We start from the raw sequence: 21,797 nt of genomic DNA, 5'->3' as shown, positions 1-21,797 counted from the left end.
CAGGATGTTGTGCTGTGCTGGGTGGTGAACAGCCAGGGGACAGAGGGCTTGGCTACACTCGAAACTTCAAAGCGCTGCCCCGGGAGCGCTGCCGCAGCAGCGCTTTGAAGTGTAAGTGTGGTCGCAGCACCAGCGCTGGGGGAGAGCTCTCCCAGCGCTGCACGTACTCCAGCTCCTCATGGAGATTAGCTGTGGCACTGTTTACATTGGTGCTTTACAGCGCTGTATCTTGCCGTGCTCAGGGGGGTGTTTTTTTGCACATCCCTGAGCGAGAAAGTTGCAGCGCTGTAAAGCGCCAGTGTAGCCAAGGCCCTAGTAATAGCAAGGCACAATGGAGCAGGAGCAGCACAAGGAAACACTGTTTAACAGCATGTCTGTACAGCGCTAGCCCTGCCTAGAATTGCTTCCCTAGCAGGTGCTCCGGGAGCCTTTTATTCTGATGCGGCTGTTTGTAAACAGTAATTTCAGCCATTGACAGTGAGATTTTAGCACTTGCTGTCCCTGAGGGCTCAAGCTCCAGGTTCTTGTCATTCCTAGTGCCAGGAGGGAGCATTTCCTTGCAAACAGAGAGGGGGTGGGGAGCTGCAGGCTGGCCAGGGAGTGAGACTAGGGTGACCAGATGTCCCGATTTTGGGGTCTTTTTCTTATGTAGGCTCCTATTACTCCCCTCCCCCAGTCCTGATTTTTCACATTGGCTCTCTGGTCAGCTTAAGCGAGATGAACAGGCTGAGAAATGAAAGGGCCCATGTGGGGGATGAACCTAGGCTCTGTCCATCTGGACACAGAGGCCAGTGCACATTGGTCTTTCCCTATCCCAGCTTCATGCACCCTGCCCCCACCTAACAGTAGTACAGACACTCCAGCGAGTGTTTTCCTGCTGCTGGGAGCAAGGGAGGGGAGGTAATTTCTTTGATTGGACAACTTCTGTTGGTGAGAGAGACACCCAGGAGCACTGCACGGAGCTCTTCTGTACAGGGGCAGCTTCAGGCCCCAGCACGCCAAGCGTGTGCTTGGGGCGGCAAGCTGCCGGGGGGCTCTCTGCTGGCGCCGCAAGGGCGGCAGGCAGGCTGCCTTTGGCAGCTTACCTGCGGAGGGTCTGCTGGTCCCGCGAAGGGCGGTCCTCTGAAGCCGTGGGACCAGCGGACCCTCCGCAGGCAAGTTGCCGAAGGCTTGGGGTGGCAAAATGGGGCGTGCTTGGGGCGGCAAAATGCCTAGAGCCGCCCCTGCTTCTGCAGGTCTGGGACAGGGACTCTAGCGGCACAGCTAAACACAAGGGGGAACAGATTGTTTAGCATGAATAGTCGACACATATTTCCAGGGACCATTCAGAGTGTAGTGGCCTGTTAACACCTTTCTAGTCAGAGTGGGAAGGTGGAGAGTGTTGTTAGCGGGTTATAGATTGTTGTAATAGTCATAAATCCAGTGTCTGTGTTCAGTCCGAGATTTTTAGTGTCTAGCAAAGTTATGAATTTAAGCTCCCAGTGTTGTGCAGGATTCCTTCAAGGACAGGGACTGAGAGGTCAGATAAAGAGTGAACGCTTTGGGAGATGTGTTCCCCCACAGGTGACAGGGTGTTACTGTCTTTTATTGTTTTCTTGCGTGAGTTCATTCGAGTGCGCAGTGACTGTCTGGTTGACTGGCATGATGGTAGTTACAGCATTCAGTGCACTGCATGAGGAATACCACATGTTGTGATTGGCATGTGTGGGACCCATGGGTCCCCAAGATGTGTTGTGGGCGGTTAATCATTTTAGCCATGAAGATATGTCTGAAGGTTTTGCATCTGTTGATCTAGCAGGCTCTGCAATGATCAGCACTCCCCACAATTCACCTTTCAAGACCCATGGGTTTACACATGCCTGTTACAACATGTGGTGTACCTCATGCAGTTGGGAAAAGTTAAAAGAGAGCCAGCAAGATAGGACCTCATTCACCTTGTCTCTCTAACTATAGAATCATAGAATCTCAGGGTTGAAAGAGACCTCAGGAGGTATCTAGTCCAACCCCCTGCTCAAAGCAGGACCAACCCCAACTAAATCATCCCAGCCAGGGCTTTGTCAAGCTGGCCCTTAAAAACCTGTAAGGATGGAGATTCTACCATCTCCCTAGGTGAATGGGTTTCAAACGTGGGTTGTGACCCAGTACTGGGTCATGGAATGTAAGGCACTGGGTCATGATGGCTCTGGTCAACACCGCCAGCCAGGCTGTTAAAAGTCCTGTCGGTGTTGCTAGAAGTTGGGCAGTGGAAACGCTGTTTGTCGACACTTTTGCCGACAAAATGTTTCCACCTCCTACTCCTGCTGACAATGAGCTGTTTACACTGCCACTTGTCGTGGAAAAACTTTTGTCAGATTTTTTTTTTGGGGGGGGGGGAGGGTTGTTCTTGAAGCATCTGTGAATGACAAAAGTTTTGTTGTTCAATTGGCAGTGTAGACAAAGCCTGAACAAGCCCAGTTCCCTCAGCCTCTCTTTGTAAGACATGTGCCCCAGCCCCCTGATCGTTTTCATTGCCCTCCGCTGGCCTCTCTCCAATTTGTCCACATCCCTTCTGTAGTCAGGGAACCAAAACTGGATACAGTACTCCAGATGTGGCCTCTCCAGTGCTTAATAGAGGGGAATAATCACTTCCCTCTGTCTGCTGGCAGTGCTCCTACTAATGCAGCCCAATATGCCATTCGCCTTTTTGGCAGCAAGGGCACACTGCTGACTCATATCCAGCTTCTCGTCCACTGGAATCCCCAGGTCCTTTTCTGCAGAACTGCAGCTTAGCCAATCGGTCCCCAGCCTTTAGCAGTGCGTGGGACTGACAAGCTACAATACTGCAGACAGTGCCTGCTTCTGGGTCAGTCCCAGAGAGCTGGCTAGGGCTGGATTTGGCAGGGATGAGAATCAAGCTTGTGCTTTCCTTTGCAGGCAGGAATCTGCACATCATTCTGCACCCAATGGAGAGATTTCTCCCCTGAGTTCACTGCACCCTCCACTGCTGCACATCAAAGCTGTGTCTTCATCTGTCAGGGGATCCAGACCCCTGCTAATTCTCCAGAAGCTGAGCAATGAGCACTTTGGGCACCCAGGGTTCCTCTTTGCAGTACCCCGGGGGTACACAGCCCCCTGCACCAAGTCTCGGAGCCCAGGTTTCAGTCAGAGCCCAAGTGTCTATGCTGCAACCGTGTAGCCCCGCAGCCTGATCCCCGTAGACCTGAGGCAGCTGGCCCAGCCCAGCCCCAGGTCTTTTCTCGCAGTTTGCATGTTTGTTGTTCCTCAGTAACCCTGCAGCCCTGTGGCGTGGAGGCCATTGTGACAGCCCTGCGAGCACGGGGCTTGCAGGGACAGTGACCCGTGGGCAACAGGGAATTTACTGTCTCTGAACCATACGGATGCAAACGAGTCACAGGATTTGTGCCCCTTGGGCTGGGGACACAGTTAAACAGAGACGCTCCTTTTGGGGCCCTGTGCTGTCAGCACTTCTGTGTGCATGCAGACATGTGTCGGGTTGTATCTGCCTGTGCTCACAGGATTGCACTGACCTGCATGGCTACTCTTTCTATCAGCCTCAAACGGCGCCTGCTGTCTCGGGATTATCCGCCTGCGCCCTGGGCAGGGACAGGCAGCTTTGAACTGGGGTGATCCCATGTCCCCAGACGTTAGCTGCTTCCAAGGAGATTCCTCTGTTTTGTGTTGTTGTGATTCTCTCTCCTTTAAGAGACGCTGTGCCTTTAAAGTCGGTTTGGGACAAATTGTGTGTTTGGTCTGTGGGGACTGAGGGCGTATTTACTTGTGTAAAGTGGAAATTAATATTTGATGTCAAGAGGGATTTGGGATTTAGCTTCATTTTGTGCTGTCATAGGCTGCCCCTCCCCTCCCCTGGGACTATGTCCTCTGGGCCTGTCTATTACAGCTTGGCTGCTAGGTGGCCTCTTGGGGCACAGGCCCTAAGTGGCTGGCAGGAAGAGTGGCCATTTTGTGTGCAGCTCTCCCTTTTGAATCTCCTTATCCCTTCATCGGCAGCAGCAGCCGTCCTGCGTCCTGGCAGCTCCCGCCGCTTGGAGCGCTGTCCCGCATCCCTGCCGCGTGCCAGGTGGGTTTAACTACGTCGCTCGGGATGGCTTATTCCCACCCTGAGCGAGATAAGTTGCACAGGTATAAGTGGTAGGGTGAACAATTCCTTAGTGGCATCTTGCCCAGGTTTCCTGAGCCTGTCCCATTCGCCTCCTTTCCCTCTTAGGTCTCCTGAGCCAAGGGTTGGGGATGGGTCCAAGCCTGCTGAGCTAGGGAAATGCAGGTGATCCTGGGCCCTGCGCAGAGGATGTCAGAGGTCACCTTGGGGGAGAGGGACAGCAACACGGAACATAGCCTGGCATGTCTGTGGTGCACACGTCCCTGTGCCCTGCTGGTCACCTGCCCCACGTCTCCCACACACTATTGTCAGGGACTCTACCCCAGACGGCAAAGTTCGTTGTCTGACCGCGAGAGAGACAGGCAACACCAGCAAGGTCCGATCAAAAGCTCTTTATTGACAAGTGCACGCATCAATAGAGAGCAGCTCGTCTCCCGAGAGAACCAGCCCCCTCTTTACATCTTAGTATAAGCCTATGTAGACAGTTCCGTCGCGTCATAAATTATTCACTGGAGCAACCCACCCCCTTCTTCTAACAACTAGAAACTAGACACCTTTAGTATACATGCATGCCTAAAGTTAGAAATGTAGGGGAGTTAAAAACAAACAAAGAACAAAACCAGGGAGTGAAAACAAGGAGGCTGGGAAACTAGGGCTCTTATCAGTTCTTCGAAGAGCTGCCCGAACACAGCACATCTGGTACTATGCCAGGAATGCAGCTTCTCTTTTATCTCACTTTTTCCCAGCGCTTGTGAGACATGCTGCTGCTTCTCAGTGTTTTCCACTCAGGGATTACCCACAAACCTCTGTTAGCCTGACTTTGGTCAGGTTGGCATACCTGGTTTTGTCTGCTATATCTTTATTTAGGCCTAACACTATCTTCTCCCCTGCTGCTGGCTCCTCTCTGCGCCTTGTCCGCGTTTCTCACATACATTATAGCGATTTCTGTCTCTTTGGGGGTGGGGGAATATCCAGCAATATGGACGGGAAATGAAGCTGGGGAGACACTCTCAGCAATTGCATCATTTTCCTTCCATAGATAAAGGATCCGCTCTCCAGGTTCAGAGCTGTTAACCCTTGAAAGTCTGACCCTGAAGTGTATTTCCTCCATCCGTTGTGCACACAGTTGTGTTATTGTAGGGCTGCTCCGCAGCGCCGGGCTGCCCTCGCTGCTGTGTTATAGTAGGGCTGCTCCCCAGCGCTGGGCTGCCCTCGCTGCTGTGTTATTGTAGGGCTGCTCCCCGGCGCCGGGCTGCCCTGGCTGCTGTGTTATTGTAGGACTGCTCCCCGGCGCCGGGCTGCCCTGGCTGTGTGTTATTGTAGGGCTGCTCCCCAGCGCCGGGCTGCCCTGACTGCTCCATTATTGTAGGGCTGCTCCCCGGCGCCGGGCTGCCCTCGCTGTGTGTTATTGTAGGGCTGCTCCCCAGCGCCGGGCTGCCCTGGCTGTGTGTTATTGTAGGGCTGCTCCCCAGCGCCGGGCTGCCCTTGCTGCTCTGTTATTGTAGGGTTGCTCCCCAGCGCCGGGCTGCCCTCGCTGCTGTGTTATTGTAGGGCTGCTTCCCAGCGCCGGGCTGCCCTGGCTGTGTGTTATTGTAGGGCTGTTCCCCAGCACCGGGCTGCCCTCGCTGCTGTGTTATTGTAGGGCTGCTCCCCAATACCGGGCTGCCCTCGCTGCTGTGTTATTGTAGGGCTGCTTCCCAGCGCCGGGCTGCCCTGGCTGTGTGTTATTGTAGGGCTGTTCCCCAGCACCGGGCTTCCCTCGCTGCTGTGTTATTGTAGGGCTGCTCCCCAGTGCCGGGCTGCCGTGGCTGCTTTGTTATTGTAGGGCTGCTTCCCAGCGCCGGGCTGCCCTGGCTGTGTGTTATTGTAGGGCTGCTCCCCAGCGCCGGGCTGCCCTCGCTGCTGTGTTATTGTAGGGCTGCTCCCCAGCACCGGGCTGCCCTGGCTGTGTGTTATTGTAGGGCTGCTCCCCAGCGCCGGGCTGCCCTCGCTGCTCTGTTATTGTAGGGCTGCTCCCCAGCGCCGGGCTGCCCTCGCTGCTCTGTTATTGTAGGGCTGCTCCCCAGCGCCAGGCTGCCCTCGCTGCTCTGTTATTGTAGGGCTGCTCCCCGGTGCCGGGCTGCCCTCGCTGCTGTGTTATTGTAGGGCTGCTCCCCAGCTCCGGGCTGCCCTGGCTGCTGTGTTATTGTAGGACTGCTCCCCGGCGCCGGGCTGCCCTCGCTGTGTGTTATTGTAGGGCTGCTCCCCAGCGCCGGGCTGCCGTGGCTGCTGTGTTATTGTAGGGCTGCTCCCCGGTGCCGTGCTGCCGTGGCTGCTGTGTTATTGTAGGGCTGCTTCAGTTGTGCTGGATTCCCTCCCCCTTTGCCCTAGATAGCCCAGACCTATAGATTTTCAGCACCCACTCCCTTCCCCAGGTTTTGACTAATGGGGAATGGTGCAGGATGGGCTGGGCTAGGAGAGGGGTTGGAGTAAGGCTTGGATTTGCTTTAACCTCTGGCTGGTTATTTCCTTGTTTCCTGGCTTGGAGTGGGCGCATGTGTCTGGTTTCCCCATTATGTGCCTGCAGTTTGAATTGTGGCCGTGTGCCCCATGCCTGGGAGTACGGACCCTTCATCCTGGTTGCTCATTGAAACAGATAAAGGACCCACAGGAGAGGCCACTGAATGCACCAGGGCTACCCACCCCTCCTCAGTGGTGGCCTTTGCATCTTGGCTCCTGGGCTCAAAGGGCCGAGGAAGAGCAGGACAGAAAAGGCCCCTTGGCAAAGTCTCGGTGACCTCCCTTGGAGCAGGCCTTGGCCGAGAGCACAAGAAAGTACAGCCGGGCCCTGGCCTGGCTTTTCTTCAGTGGGGGAGGGCGAGTGTGAATTCCCCATGCAGAGGCCAGCATGAGGCCCTGGCACCATCTCAGCCCTCACTCGAGCTGGAAGGCAGAGTTCTGAATGCAGGGGCAGGTGGTAAGGGGAGCGCAGGGCTTGTCAGGGAGGAGCGTGAGGGAAGTCTCTCAGGGCTGAGGGGAGAGTAACCCCGTGGGGAGTGCCCTGCTGGGCGTTGGATCCCCACGTGAAGAGAAAAGCCACCCTGTCAAGGCGGCTGCATTTTCCAGGAGTTATTCCTGAGCATGGGATGTTGCTGCGAGCCAGTCTGTCTGCCTCTGCTGGGGGCAGAGTCAGACACTGTCATTGTGACCAAAGGAGATTCCAGGGCCAGCCATGTCGCTGTCAGGGCTGGGAGAGGTCAGAACCAGGCGAGCAGCAGGCTGCCTGCACCTTTCTTCTCTCAGGCTCCTGCCTGTGCTGAGCAGGGCCGCCCATACGGGGGGCAAGTGGGGCAATTTGTGAGCCCTGGCCCAGCAGCGGTCTGGGACTTCAGCGGCATTTCGACGATGGGGGGCCCTTCAGTGCTGCCGAAGACGCGGAGCGACTGAAGGGCCCCCCGCCACCGAAATGTTGCCGAAGACCCAGACCACTGTCAGGTGAATAGAAGTGCCGCAGCTCCCCCACTTTGCCCCAGGCCCCCTGAATCCTCTGGACGGCCCTGGTGGTGAGGCTGGGTTCCAGGGCAATGCTGTGTTCCCACCCCAGCCGTGGCAGCCCTGCACACTGGCTCTGAGTGTGTAAAAATGGCACCTCAGGGACTCAGCTTTGCAAGACGCCGGTCAGCCCTGCTGTCGAGGTGGCGTCACCAGGAGAGAGCCATGCCGTTTGCTCAGTATCCCCAGCCTGTCTGCACTGAGGCGCAGCCTGCGTGTGGGGAGCAGGCAGGCACAGAGCTCACCCAGTGCCCACCAGGCATGGGGCAGCAGCGGGGAGGTGCTGATGGGCTGGGAGGCTGGGGAACAGTGAAGAGTGCTGAAGGGCTGAGGATGGCTGGCTCTGATGCTCCCCCACAATGCATCAGGCTTGGGGCACAGAAATCAGGTGGTGCCTCATGCCTTCCCAGAAGGGGACATGGTTAAAGTTGGTAAATACTTTGGCACTTCAATACCCTGTACAGACAGGTGTGTGTACCTGGAAGAAACCTTCCCATTGAAGTCTGTTCAGGTTTGTTCCTGGGCAATGACCTGGACTACACACCTAGGCTTGCTAAAGCCCTGATCGGGTCACTGGGGTGGGCCCTGCCCACGCTGTCCTCTCTGGCAGGGCGCTGTGGTGGGTGCGGGGTAGTCTTTGTCATGTTCCCTTGGGTAGGAGCCCTGGGATGTGGACTCGTAGCCCCCTAAGCTGGAAGAATCGAGAACGAATAACCTGCAGGGTTGGATTCCTGGGAGGCATTTACCTGCCGAGAACTTGTCCTGCTTTGGTTTTATTGCCCAAAGAGCGTCTGCCATTGAGCCAGTTTGATGGTGTTTGTGTGGCTGTGTAAGTGTCCTGTAACATTGTAATTATTCTCTGTGATTAATCTGGCTTCTGCTGGAAAGCCATATGCAGCATGCACCGGAGGGTATGTTGTTACATGGCTGCATTATTCAGCTGTAATAAACACTGACACAAACTGAAAAGACACAGCTGGATGGAAGGGGGTTCTTGTCAGAGAGTGGCGTGGCTGGAAGTCTTCGGGCAGGACGGATTGTCTTGCTGTTCTCCTGGTTGGGAGAGCAGCAGATCTGTGGGCCTGGGGAGGAAGCTGCTGGGGCCAGCCTCCTGCGGCTGAACCCTGGCTCCTTTATATCCTCCCAGGAACTCGGCTGTGCGTGTCCAGTGCCCAGGAAAGTGTGTTCCTCAGGGTAGGGGTGGGGGAACATGTCAGCTCCTTCCACCAAGCCGCAGCAGGCTGGAATCAGGAGTAGGAGATTCCCACTCTCTCTGAGTGGGACCGGCCCTTTCCCAGTTGTGAGTCATGTGTTAGTTAATGACCTTCTGTACTTTCCCAGCACCATTCAGCTGAGGGCCTCAGAGCACGTTGCAGGCTGGAATAATGTCTCACTCCCCGTGTGGCCCTGCGGGAGCTGGTGAGGAGCAGGTGGGTTTGTTTCAAGCCACAGCCAAGTAGGACTATGACCCAAAAAAAGTCGAACCCAGAGCCAAAACTTCTCAGAGAGTCATAGAGTTTAAGGCTAGAAAGACCATTCTGATCATCCCGTCTGACTTCTGGGACCACACAGGCCACAGACCCTCGCCCAGGGATTCCTGCAGCCAGCCCGGAGCTTCTGATTGAGCTAAAGCAGACCTTAGACAGAAACATTCTGGAGGTTCATGGAAATGTGTGAATTGGGCCAGAAGCAGCAGCACTGGTATTCCACAGGATGGGGTCTGCACAGGCCCACCAAAGTCACAGAATGGTCCTGCACCCGCCCAGAGAGCTGTGATGCGCTGATAAGCTGTGACGCAGCAGGGAGCGGGGTGGATTGACCTGGGAATGTCGTTTAGGTTTACTGGGGCTGTCTGCATGGGGGAGGGGAGAGCAGGGGGTGACTTTAGGTGAGGGACGGTACCTGAGCCTGTAACTTGAGCTAGGAGGGGGGTGGGAGGAGTCGACACCTTTGCCGGGAAACTGGACAAAGAGAAGGAGGGGGAGAGCCAGCTGGAGGGGGTTTTGGTTTCAGTTTTGGGCTGGCTGGGAAGAGGCAGGGATCCCCAGGTCTGGGGTCTAAGATCCTTGCCCCCCAGAGGGACCTGGCTGTGGGGTCCTGGTTGTACCTACAAGCTCTGTTTGGGACTGTGTTCCTGTCATCTAATAAACCTGTGTTACTGGCTGGCTGAGAGAATCGCAGGAAGTGGGGGGTGCGGGCCTTGACTCCCCCACACTCCGTGACACAAGCTGTATCCCAGCCAGTGCCACCCTGGGCCTCGGGGTTTGCTTCCTGCTAGGATGCACTGATCCCATGCAGCCGTGCTGGGGATAATGCTGTGGGGGGGTGTCATGGGGTGCAGCTGGGCTGGAGATTGTGCTGTGGGTTGGCGTTGGGGGGTGCAGCAGGGCTGGGGATTGTGCTGTGGGTTGGCGTTGGGGGGTGCAGCAGGGCTGGAGATTGTGCTGTGGGTTGGCGTTGGGGGGTGCAGCTGGGCTGGGGATTGCGCTGTGGGGGGGGCGTTGGGGTGTGGCTGGGCTGGGTACCGCACTGGGGGTGTCGGGGAGGGCGGCTGGGTCGGGTACTGAGCTGTGGGAGGGTGTTGAGGGGCAGCTGGGCCGAGGGTCACACTGCAAGGGGGCATCGTGGGGTGTGACTGGGCCAGGTACCACGCTGCAAGGGGCTATCGCGGGGTGCGGCTGGGGCTGAGTACTGTACTGTGTGGGGGTGTTGGGGGGGGCGGCTGGGCCGGGTGTCACACTGCAAGGGGGCGTCGTGACATGTATCGTTAAATGTCTCAGTTAAACCATTACAACTACGCTGAATGCAGGAGCTTTTCTGTCTCATCCCAATTCAGCACTATTGTGCTGACAAGAATCGTTTTCATTATAAAACACTTCATACCCCTTTAATTAACAGAATTGCTGAAATGTGAATGTGATGGTGCTTCCCCAGAAATAACAGTTTAATATTCAGAGCCGGATGAATGGGTCTGACTGTAAATGCTGCCAACCAGCCTGCCGGCCCCTCAGCTCCCTGGATCAGCCTGCCATGGGGCCAAGGGCTCACCCGAGAGGGGTCCCTCCCACTGGTTCCTTGTTTCTTCCAGTGCTCTTTAAAAATGCAAACCCCAAATCTCCCTGAGGGGCATGACGGGATGTGAGGAAGAGCATCCTCTAAAGGTCTCCATCCTCCTGCATCCACGCCCTCTGGCAGTGGGAATGGCAGCAGCCCATACAGACTGCATTGGCAGCGACTCTCACAGGGAGACAATTCTTTCCAAACGGACACAAAGCGAGAAAAGGAGTCTGCAGCCATGGGGCTGACACAGGGAGATATCCAGGGAGACACGGGGAGAGACTGAGCCCCTCGGGAGTAATGGTGGCAGAAATCGAACTTCTCTGCCATGGAGAGGACTGAGAGGGGGCCGCATCCAGTTCAGCTGGAGCTATTCCCAGTCCTCTGTAGAAAGGTCTTTCTGGTATAAAGGCTGGAACTGCCCTCAGCTCTCTGTCCTCCTCCCCACCCCCTGTGCAGCTGCCAGGAGGCATGAACCCCAGGGAGGGGAAGGAGCTTACAGAGCTGTCTGTGAGTCAGTTTTTAGTGCACAGGAAAAGAGATGCTGGATTGATGGGAGTGCGTGGGAACCTGCTTGAGGTAAGGTAGGCAAATCGGATCCTCCCTTTGATTCATCAGATTGAAGGCAGTGAAAGCACTGCTTAGAATGTCCGGGGTAATTAGAGAACTGAAATAACAGAGTCCGTGGGGAGGTGGGTGAAATTGTGCCTGTCTGTGAGAGTGCGGGAGCTGCAGGGATTGGAGACAATGGTGATGTCTTCATAATAAATCCTAACGATGATAATCACTGGAATAATTGCTAGTTTCAGAAAGTGAGGCGAGTTAAATGTCTCCAGAACAGCATCGCCAGCTCCTTCAGCGCCTGCAAATGTCATCAGAGAAAGAGAGAAAAATGGCTGCTTCTCACTGTTGAGTGGCTCCTCCTGGCTTCCTTCAACTTGCAGTTCTGAGCAGTGTCCTAGGACATTTCTGGCTCCTCAGGACTCTGCTTCTTTACTCTCCTGGGCTGCCCCCATCTCAAGCCTGGCCTTAGGGGTGAGGTGGACAAGGGCATGTGAGGTGCTGGAACCCTGTGCCTCTTGAGGAGCAGACAGTGTGAGCAGGTCAGGGCCAGAAAGGGGGAAGATAGGGCTAAATAGCCTGATCCCTGCAGGTCTCTCACTGCAGGCTCCTGAGTAAGGGCAGGTCTACACTTATAACACTGCATCTGCGCGGCTGCAGCAATGCAGCTGCACCGCTGAAGTGAGGTAATTCATACGCCAGTGGAGGAACTTCCCCCGGTGACATAGTTAATTCACCTCCCCGAGACCTGGTAGCTATGTCTGCCGACATGGGGCTGTCTACACTGGGTGGGAGGGCTATGTCGGTGTAACTGCATCTCTCAGGGTTGTGGATTTTTCACGTGCCGAGCAATGTAGTTACACCAACATAGGTCTGTTGTGCAGACACAGGGCTCTAGGCTTCAAACCAGGTTCAGGCTGGCACTGACTTCATGGGAGTTATTCCTGCTGGTCTCAGAGTGCCCTTGGCACCTACTCTGGGCTTGTAGGCATCCCTGGCAGTGCTAGGTATTTGTTCTGTGGTAGTGCCTAGGAACCCTATGGCACAAGGCACTGGACAAGCATGGAACACAGAGCTGGGCTCTGCCCCATATAGCTTACACTCCAAGTATAAGAGACAGCAGGTGGATTTGTGGTAATGCTGTCCTGGGCCCGGGACAGATCTGTGCTTGGTTGGGCAGCACCATTCACACACCCCTTTCCGTGCATGTTCTGGGGCTGTTTGTTTAGCTGGGTTCTGTGCCTGTTCTTGGGGCCTTTCACTGTTTCGTATTAAACATCTTTATTTTTGTGTGTTATAATAAAACAGCTGGTGCTTAGCTTCTCCTGGTGAAACAAACAACGACAAACCCAGCTGGTGTGGCCAAGCCCCCGCCCACGTTTGCCCCTGCAGCAGGCACATGAAACATCTTGTTTCCTACGAAATGACCCGGCCCTCCCACCGCTGCCAGGGTGGCTGGGAATGTTTGCTTGTGCAGCTGACAGACTGCTGCAGGGCGATGCCCATGTCTCCCTGGCTCTTCCAGGCCCAGCCTAAGTTGTTGCTCTGCTAATGCTCCTCCCTCAGCTGACCCTGTTGTTACAACCTTTTCTGAGTCCATAAGCATGAGGAGGCAGACTCCTGCTGGCAAGTGCAGGTGAAGGGCTCCTGCCTGTGATCATGCTCTGGCCTGGACCCTGGCCTACAGTATTCCATGACCTGCCCCCAGGGAAGGGTGGCAGTGAGAAGGGTGCTCCATGGGCTAATGGGCCACCCCAGCATTCGCACTCACTACTGTCCCTTTGGCCTTTTCCAGGTGTGATCCGGACGGCAGTGGCAAATCTGGACAGAGAAACTCAGGACCGGTATGAAGTGGTGATCCGAGCCACGGACATGGCAGGGCAGCTTGGTGGCCTGTCTGGATCCACCACAGTCACAATTGTGATCACAGATGTTAACGACAACCCTCCACGATTCCCACAGAGTAAGAGTCACTGTTCCCCGTCCCGGGGGTCTTGCAGGCAGCCTGTTGCTGAGCCAGCCACTGCTGTGCAGCGTTGTTGTTGCTGACTTTGCTTTGGGGTAGCAGCTAGAGACCCAGTCAGGAACATTGCCCCCTTGTGCTAGGTGTTTCACAGACCCAGAGATCTGGACCCTGTCCCGAGAGCTTGCAGTCTAAGAGGGCAAGTGACATGGAGTGGGGGAGCTAATCAATGCTGAGTTTTAGTGCAGACCCATTTGTTTATTAGAATTCTTCTGGAGTCAGTGTCATCTCTCCCTACTGGCCCTGCAACCTGCCCACCTTGGACTGGCGGGCAGTGCAGAGACGCTCTCTGACGCTGGTGACTCTGGGTGTAGAAGAGTACAGGCCACGGTGCATAGTCAGGTCTCTGCAGGTTTCTCTTATTCCACAGGGCAGTGGTGGTGGCAGAGGGGGATTTGACCGGTGACATGTGCAGGAGTCCCGGCTGCTCCTGCCCCAGCCTGCGGTCGTTGTGTAGTGGGTTTAATACTCCAAGTGCTCTGCAGATCCCAGCCCTGCTCATTAACCGAAGCAGGAGGGGTGTCCCAGTGACAGCCAGCAAACCCTGGGGGAGTCAGTGGGGCTGCAGGACTGTAGGTATGAGGAGTAGGTGTAGCTGTCTGTCTCTGTCTCCCTCCTTGGGCCTGTAGGCACTGGAAGAGGGAGAGTAACCCCCAAACTCCATTGGCAGGTCAGCCTGTCTCTTCCCGCCATCTCGCACAAATGTTAGGTGCTGACTCAGACCTCAGACTCTGGCTTGAATGAGCCCCAGGCCCTTCCTTGCTACCTGGCAGTCCACCAGTCCCTGCTTGCACACCGCGTGCATGTGGGGTGTGACTGAGCTGATCTCTAGCTCCCAAGCCATTGCCAAAGCTGTGTGACCTGCAGTTGAGTCCCACCATCGGGACAGAAATCCTGTCACTGAAGAGCTGCCGGCTCGGTCTCTGCCTCGCACACCAGCTGATGGGCTCTGCAGCACTTGGCTGGCAGTCTGGGGTGGAGCTGCAAAGGGTTCTGAGCTGCGGCTGGAGGGAGCTCAGCCCTCTGAGCGCATTTATATTCCGGACATTAGCAGTGGGAAACGGGGCTGTGCTAATGCTGTGCCCACAGAGACCTCGTCACTGGCCCTGGACTGGCTGACATCCCTGCAGCTGGTTCTGAGACAGCCTGGTGTGGTTGCCAGACTTCTAGAGACTGGGATGCTCCTTAGTGCCTCACACCAGCTTCCTTCACCCAGAGTGGGGTTATTTGCTTTCCTCTCGCAGGAAAAGCCAACATGCCTTGCACAGAGGTTTAGGAAATGAGGCGTCCTCGGGGGTTCCAGCAGGGCCTCACATGTGGCCCCAACGAAGCCCAGACTCTAGCGTGGCTAACAAGGATAAATGGGACGTTGCACACTAGACAGGACAAAACTCTGCAATCTGTGTGTGCGGGAGCTGAGCCACGCCGGACCAGGGACCAGCCAGGTGTACTCACTAGGGTTGCTGACATTCTGCCTGGAGGCTGGTACACTCGCCTAGTGGAGGTGCCCCCAGGGAGTGTCTGTACATTGCCTACAGAGAACCCAGGGATCAGAGTCAGCGAAGACCGTGCTGTGACCCCAAGCCCCTCTCTTCCCCCTTGGCAGAGATGTACCAGTTCAGCATTGTGGAGACTGCCCTTGTGGGCACTGCGATCGGGAGAGTGAAGGCGGAGGACTCGGATGTGGGGGAGAACACAGACATGATGTACCAGATCAAAGATGAGGAGGGGGTGCAGATGTTTAAAGTCACCACAGATAGCAACACCCAGGAGGCGATCATCACCGTGCAGAAGGTAAACCCAGAGGAACGGCGCCAGCAGGAGGTGTGAGTGGAGGCAGAGGTGGTAGGTGGGGGAGGGCAGGGCAGGACTCTCAGAGTGGGACAGAGCCCTTCCCTTTTGATGATACCTTCTGGTGCTGGTGTGTTTCAGAGGCTGGGGAATCACTCCTCTGAGAGCTGGTTTAACAGCATCTTAGAGAAGTCGGAAGCCTCAGACCCTGCCTCCAGCTAGCAGGGAGCAGGAGAAGTGTCAGGAGAGAGAAAGGGAGAAGCAAAGATTGGAAAGAGAGGGCCGAAGAAAGGCAAGGCAGGCAGGACACCAGCTGAGGAAGTTGCTGCCCACAGACGCTAAGAGACACAGACATTTGTGAGCACAGAATTTACAGAGAGAGACTTTCAGACAAATCCGTAACGAAGGGGTGAATGCTGCCATGTGCAGAAGCGAGGTGTGCAGCGGAGGGGGCTAACACTAATCCCCATTATTGATAGCACCTATTAGAGAGCAATATGCCCACGGAATGCCTGAGCCTGACCAATCGTATGTGGAGTGTGTCTGCTTTTTATGGCAAAAACACTTGGTGCAGGCAGGAAAGAATGAGTGCTCACCAAGACCATTGCATTCCAGTCACCTCTGCTGTAAAAATAATCACAGGGTGATTAATGATCACTACACCATTGAAAATCAGTCACTTGCCCCTGTGGTGCACACAGCCTTCTCAGTGCATTCTGAGTTCCTACATCAGGCCTTACCTGAATGTAGAGTGGGGGAGGGCAGGAGAACTCCCAGCTATGCATGCCCTACCCAGCAGGAGATGTTGTAGGGGGCATGGCAGGAGCTGAGGCTCTGGGCTTCTCCAGTCCTGGCCTCTCCCAGGAGCCCTGGTGGGGTCTAACCCAAAGCAGCAGTAGTGAATACACCAGAGGTGGAAAGGAACCATCAGATGGTGAATCGCTAATCCTGTCCTGTTGTCTCAGCCCCTTGACTATGAGGCCAAGATGGTTCACACTGTGGTGGTGGAGGCCCTGAACAAGTTTGTGGACCCGAGGTTTGTGGATCTGGGCACGTTCCGAGATCAAACCATTGTGCGGGTCTCTGTGCTGGATGTGGATGAGCCCCCAGAGTTCCGGCCCCCCTCCGACCTGATGGAAGTCCAGGAGGATGCCTATGTTGGCTCTGTGGTGGGAGTGGTCACCGCCCTGGACCCCGATGCTGCAAACAACCCTGTCCGGTAAAATCAACTTTCCTAGCTTCATGTTCTCTTCCACCAGGCAATGGGCCTGCGAGCGACACAGGGCCTGGCGGGTGCCTGAGAAGGGATTTGGGTGGGAGGCTGAGTGACAGGAGAGGGACATGCAGCAGAGAGACACAGCACCGGGTGCGAATGGGTGACACGGGGCAGGCGTCTGGCAGGTGAGTGACAGAACCAGTGTGCAAGTAGCAGATAGGTGAGGGCACAAGCCATGTGAGTGACAGATATGTCATTGGCAAATGATGGGAGTTTCAGTGGCAAAGGAATGCCAGAAAAGGGGAATGGGCGATGTTCATACATACGTGTGAATGGCAGCAGGGCAGCCCGGAGAACAGGCTAGCGAGTGACCAGAGATGACGGGTAGGCAGTGAAGAAGATGGACAGATGTACAGTGTGGTGTGTGCTGTGGGGCGTGCAATTGGAGCCAGAGGCAGGGACTGGGTTCACGGGAGGGATCAGAGACCAATGGAGTTGATGTTTGGGTAGGGACACACTCTGCGCAGCAGCTGATCTGCACAGGACGTTTCCCGTTTCCATTCATTTGTGGCTAATGAAAATGAGAGTTAAACTCTCATTACCTTCGGCACAAAAGCAGTCTTATGGCTCTGCCAACTACCCTGAGTGGTGAGCAGTGGCAATGAAAAGCTGATGTACAGAAAACATCCTGGACTTGTGGGAGATTCCCTTGGAAGGCTGGGTGTTGTGGTGCCTGGAATCTTTGTGCTGCAGGTCTCTATACACAGCTGCTCGCTGGAAATGGAGCATTGCCGTTTGCTGGAAAGGAGACCAGCATAGCTGACCCAGGAGTAGCCTGGAGCCAGTGCATTGTGGCCTTGGATCCTGGAGCTGTTCCTGATGACAGAGAAGAGGGCAGAGAATAGGAGCAGGGACTCCGGGGAGGAGCGCACAGTATGGAAGGGGAAACAGCTGATGACAGCCTGTGAATATAATCAGCAAATGACACAGAGAGATAATGTTCTAACAGGCCTGCTCAGGGCCACAGCAGGGTGATGGGGAATGCACCGTGTCTGGCTGTTTGGTGTGGAGGGAGCATCCCAAAGCCTCACACTGGACCTTCGAATTAACATAGAACCATGTAGGAATCCCCACAGGAAACTTTAAACATAGAATCATAGAACTGGAAGGGACCTCGAGAGGCCATCTAGTCCAGTCCCCTGCACTCGTGGCAGGACTAATTATCTAGCCTGCTCTTAAAGGTCTCCAGTGATGGAGATTCCACCACCTCCCTAAGCAATTTATTTCAGCATTTAACCACTCTGACAGTTAAGAAGTTTTTCCTAATGTCCAACCTAAACCTCCCTTGCTGCAATTTAAGCCTATTGCTTCTTGTCCTAGCCTCAGAGGTTAAGAAAAACAATTTTTCTTCATCTTCCTTGTAACAACCTTTTACAAGAAAACTGTTATCGTGTCCCCTCTCAGTCCTCTCTTTTCCAGATTAAACAAACCCAATTTCTTCAGTCTTCCCTCATAGGTCATGTTTTCTAGACGGTTACTCATTTTTTGTTGCTCTTTTCTGGACTCTCTCCAATTTGTCCACATCATTCCTGAAATGTAGCATCCAGAACTGGACACAATACTCCAGTTGAGGCCTAATCAGAGCAGAGTAGAGCAGAAGAATCACTTCTCGTCTTGCTTACAACACTCCTGCTGATATAGCCAAGAATGAAGTTTGCTTTTTTTGCAACAGTGTTACACTTTGACTCATATTTAGCTTGTGATCCACTCTGACCCCCAGATCCCTTTCCTCAGTATCCTTCCTAGGCAGTCATTGCCCATTTTGTATGTGTGCAACTGATTGTTCCTTCCTGAATGGAGCACTTTGCACTTGTCCTTATTGAATTTCATCTTATTTACTTCAGACCATTTCTCCAGTTTGGCCAGATCATTTTGAATTTCAATCCTATCCTCAAAGCACTTGCAGCCCCTCCCAGGTTGGTATCATCCAGGAACTCTGTAAGTGTACTCTGTATGCTGTTATCTAGATCATTGATGAAGATATTGAACAGAACAGGACCCAGAACTGATCCCTGCGGGACCCCACTCATTATGTGCTTGCAGAATGACTGTGAACCACTGATAACAACTCTCTGGGAACAGTTTTCCAACCAATTTTGCCCCCAGCTTATGGTGTACTGCTCCATCTAGGTTGCATTTGATTTCTCTAGTTCATTTATGAGCAAGTCATGCAAGACACTATCAAAAACCTTACTAAAGTCAAGATATACCACATCTACCACTTCCCCCCGTCCACAAGGCTTGTTACCCTGTCAAAGGAAGCTATCAGATCGGTTTGACACAATTTGTTTTTGACAAATCCATACTGACTGTTACTTATCACCTTGTTATCTTCTAGATGTTTGCAAATTGATTGCGTAATTATTTGCTCCATTATCTTTCGGGGTACAGAAGTTAAGCTGATTTAACAGGTACCGCCACAACGCCCTCACCGCCCGCCCAGTTCCTGCAGTCAGCACAGAGTGTTGGGCTAGGAAGGCAGCCAGGGAGAGAGCCCTGCTGGGGGGAGTTATTGGGATCAGTCACAGAGGGTACGTGACTCAGACTCCCAGAGTACACACACACAGCTGCACATACACGCACAAACAAACTCTGCATAGACTCTGTGTGTGCACGAAGTACGTGCTGTGCCTCAGACACGTGTACGCTGTGCCGGGCAGCCTTAGCTCAGATATGCTGTAGGCCCAAGGGTGTGTCTACGCTGTGGTCAGAGGTGTGACTGCAGCTCGTGTAGGCACCCCCACGCTAGCTTTAATTGAACTAGCATGACTAAAAAGAGCAGTGAAGGTGGGGCAGTGTGGGCCCCCGGGTAGGCTGTACAAGCCAAGCCAGAACGCTGGGGACATATTTACATTGCTGGACTGTACCAGGGGCCATGCATGTCTCCACTGCTATGTAGCCATACTAGCTAGATTGACGTTAGCATGGATGTGCTGAACCGAGCTGCAGTCACACCTCTGATTGCAGTGTAGACACACATACTGTGCACGTTCTCTCCTCACATACTGCGTGTGCATATCTGCTGCCTTACTGGGGCTTTGCTAGCAGTGCTGCAGAATGTAAATTTTATTTCCTGGTCTTTAATGGTAGGAAATGGGCCTTAGGGATGGAATTGCTCTTTCTCGCTTGCTTCTTTGTGCTGCTTCCCTGTGGGGGAGTGATGCATTATTTGCGGAAAGAACAAGTGAATGCAGAGGAAGGAGCCTTTCTGACCGTTGAGAGAGATGGCGATGTTTGGGAAGGGGCGCTTGGACCAGAGAGAAACAGGAGAAGTGTCTCTGGTGTTACAGCAGCACAACACACTCCAGACAGAGCCACATCTCATAGGCTTATAGACTTTAAGGTCAGAAAGGACCATTATGATCTTCTAGTCTGACCTCCTGCACAAAGCAGGCCACAGAATCTCACCCACTTACTCCTATAACAAACCCCTGACCTATGTCTGAGCTATTGAAGTCCTCAACTTGTGGTTTAAAGACTTCAAGGTGCAGAGAATCCTCCAGCAAGTGACCCGTGCCCCATGCTGCAGAGGAAGGCGAAAACCCCCCAGGGCCTCTGCCAATCTGCCCTGGAGGAAATTTCCTTCCCGACCCCAAATATGATGATCAGCTAAACTCTGAGCATGTGGGCAAGACTCACCAGCCAGCACCCAGGAAAGAATTCTCTGTAGTAACTCAGATCCCACCCTGTCTAGTGTCCCATCACAGGCCATTGGGCATATTTACATCTAATAGTCAAAGATCAATTAATTGCCAAAATTAGGCTATCGCATCATACCACCCCTTCCATAAACTTATCAAGCTTAGTCTTGAAGCCAGATATATCTTTTGCCTCCACTGCACCCTTTAGAAGGCTATTCAACCCGTCACAGTGTTAAACAGCATTAGTATATTATTAGTATATGCATTGTTTTTAAGAGGCCAGCTCAGTTCCATGATTTGCCAGTCCAAGCTGCTGGAAGGTTGATTACATAAGAACATCATAACAGCCACACTGGGTCAGACCAATGGTCCACCTAGCCCAATATCTTGTGTCTGACAGTGGCTAGTGCCTGATGCTTCAGAGGGAATGAACAAAACTGGGCAATCATTGAGTGATCCCCTGTCATCAAGTCCCAGGTTCTGGCAGTCAGAGGTTAAGGAATACCCAGAGAATGGGGTTGTGTCCCTAACAATTTTGGCTAATAGCCATTGATGGACCTATCCTCCAGGAACTTATCTAATAGTTTTTTAACCCATTTTTACTTTTGGCCTTCAGAACACCCCCGATAATGAGTTTGACAGTTGACAGTGCATTTTGTGAAGTACCGGTACTTCCTTTTGTTTGCTTTAAACCTGCTGCCTATTTATTTCATCAGGTGACCACATGTCCAGCCTCAAGGGCTTGGCCAGTGGGACTCCGAGGTACCCAAATCCCCTGGCCTCAGCCCCACAAATCAAAATGTGTATTCTCTTGTCATGCCTGATGCATTCAGTTACGAATTCTCCCTCCAGCAACCCCTAGGCAGACAGCTCCTCAGAGTCCTGTCATGCTCCCTTGGGGCACTCTGCCGGCCTACATACCTGGCTGTCCACTGGTTGTGGTTTTTCAGTGCCTAGCAGCATAATAGATGGCATGTCCCCTTCCCATGAGCCTCCATTCCTCTGTTGCTCTTTCATCCTCTGGCCACCTGAGTAATGTAACAATCCTCAACATTTACTTAATTCTTCATTGCTTCCAAGTGCTGCACAAACATTAACATATTAACCCTCCTGGTGCCCCACCAGGATGTGACACACTTGTCGGCAGGACGTCACCTCGCATTAGCTTCCAACTAGACTCACAGCATCTGTTCTTCATCTTGGACACAGAGGAGAGCAACTGGTCCTGACAGCACTCCAGGGTTCGATCCTAGGCCCACCGAAGTCAGTGCTGAGTCCTCTCTGCTGGCACAGCAGTTTGGTGGATCCCCTTTACCTGTCTGATCCTTTGCTACTAGAAAGGAAGAGGAAAGAGGCTCCCCTGCCCCCGACTCTGCTTTGTGTGCTGGGCTTGCCTGATGCCATGTACAAGGCAGAGGAGCTGCAGTCTCACCTTGCAGTGAAGGGGAACAAACCCTCTGCCCCGGAGGTGAGGAATCCCAAGGAGCCCAGGAGGCAGCTGAGCTGAGATTGGCCTCGTCAGCATTTCCAGTTCCCACTGGTACCAAGCTCCCAGTGCCTAGTTTTGGGGAATAGAAAAGGAAGAGCCGGAGTATGTCTGGCACGGGTGCCCTCAGCCCCAGGTGGTCCCTTCCACCTGCCGAAAGTGCTCGTCCCTAGACTCTGCTGCTACAGCCCATTGGTCATGCGAAGAGCTGAAGAGCCGCTGTACCTGGGCATGCCATGATGTTCTCTGGGCTGGTTATGGGGTTTGGCTCATGAACTTGGCAGGTTTGGTTACATTGGTGAGTGGATTCTATT

General features: G+C 53.9%; 1 protein-coding gene across 8 annotated transcripts in view; it reads left to right on the top strand.

Annotated features, from left to right (window-relative positions):
* CDH22 (cadherin 22) overlaps positions 1-21,797 on the top strand; it is a 137,970-nt gene that overhangs the window by 47,729 nt on the left and 68,444 nt on the right. For 7 of the 8 annotated variants that reach the window (XM_050917706.1, XM_050917703.1, XM_050917702.1 and 4 more), the window contains 3 exons: positions 13,062-13,229; positions 14,896-15,083; positions 16,046-16,299. In XM_050917706.1, coding sequence (XP_050773663.1) covers positions 13,062-13,229; positions 14,896-15,083; positions 16,046-16,299 — 610 coding nt within the window. Of the gene's footprint in view, positions 1-2,969; positions 3,100-13,061; positions 13,230-14,895; positions 15,084-16,045; positions 16,300-21,797 lie in introns of those variants that run through there. The other variant, XM_050917708.1, reaches the window with a different exon arrangement.

Source organism: Gopherus flavomarginatus, chromosome 11, assembly GCF_025201925.1.
Source record: "Gopherus flavomarginatus isolate rGopFla2 chromosome 11, rGopFla2.mat.asm, whole genome shotgun sequence".
In the NCBI taxonomy this organism is placed as follows: Eukaryota; Metazoa; Chordata; order Testudines; family Testudinidae; genus Gopherus; species Gopherus flavomarginatus.
The sequence above is the reverse complement of the archived record's forward strand: the minus strand, read 5'-3'. Positions and strand labels throughout refer to the sequence as shown.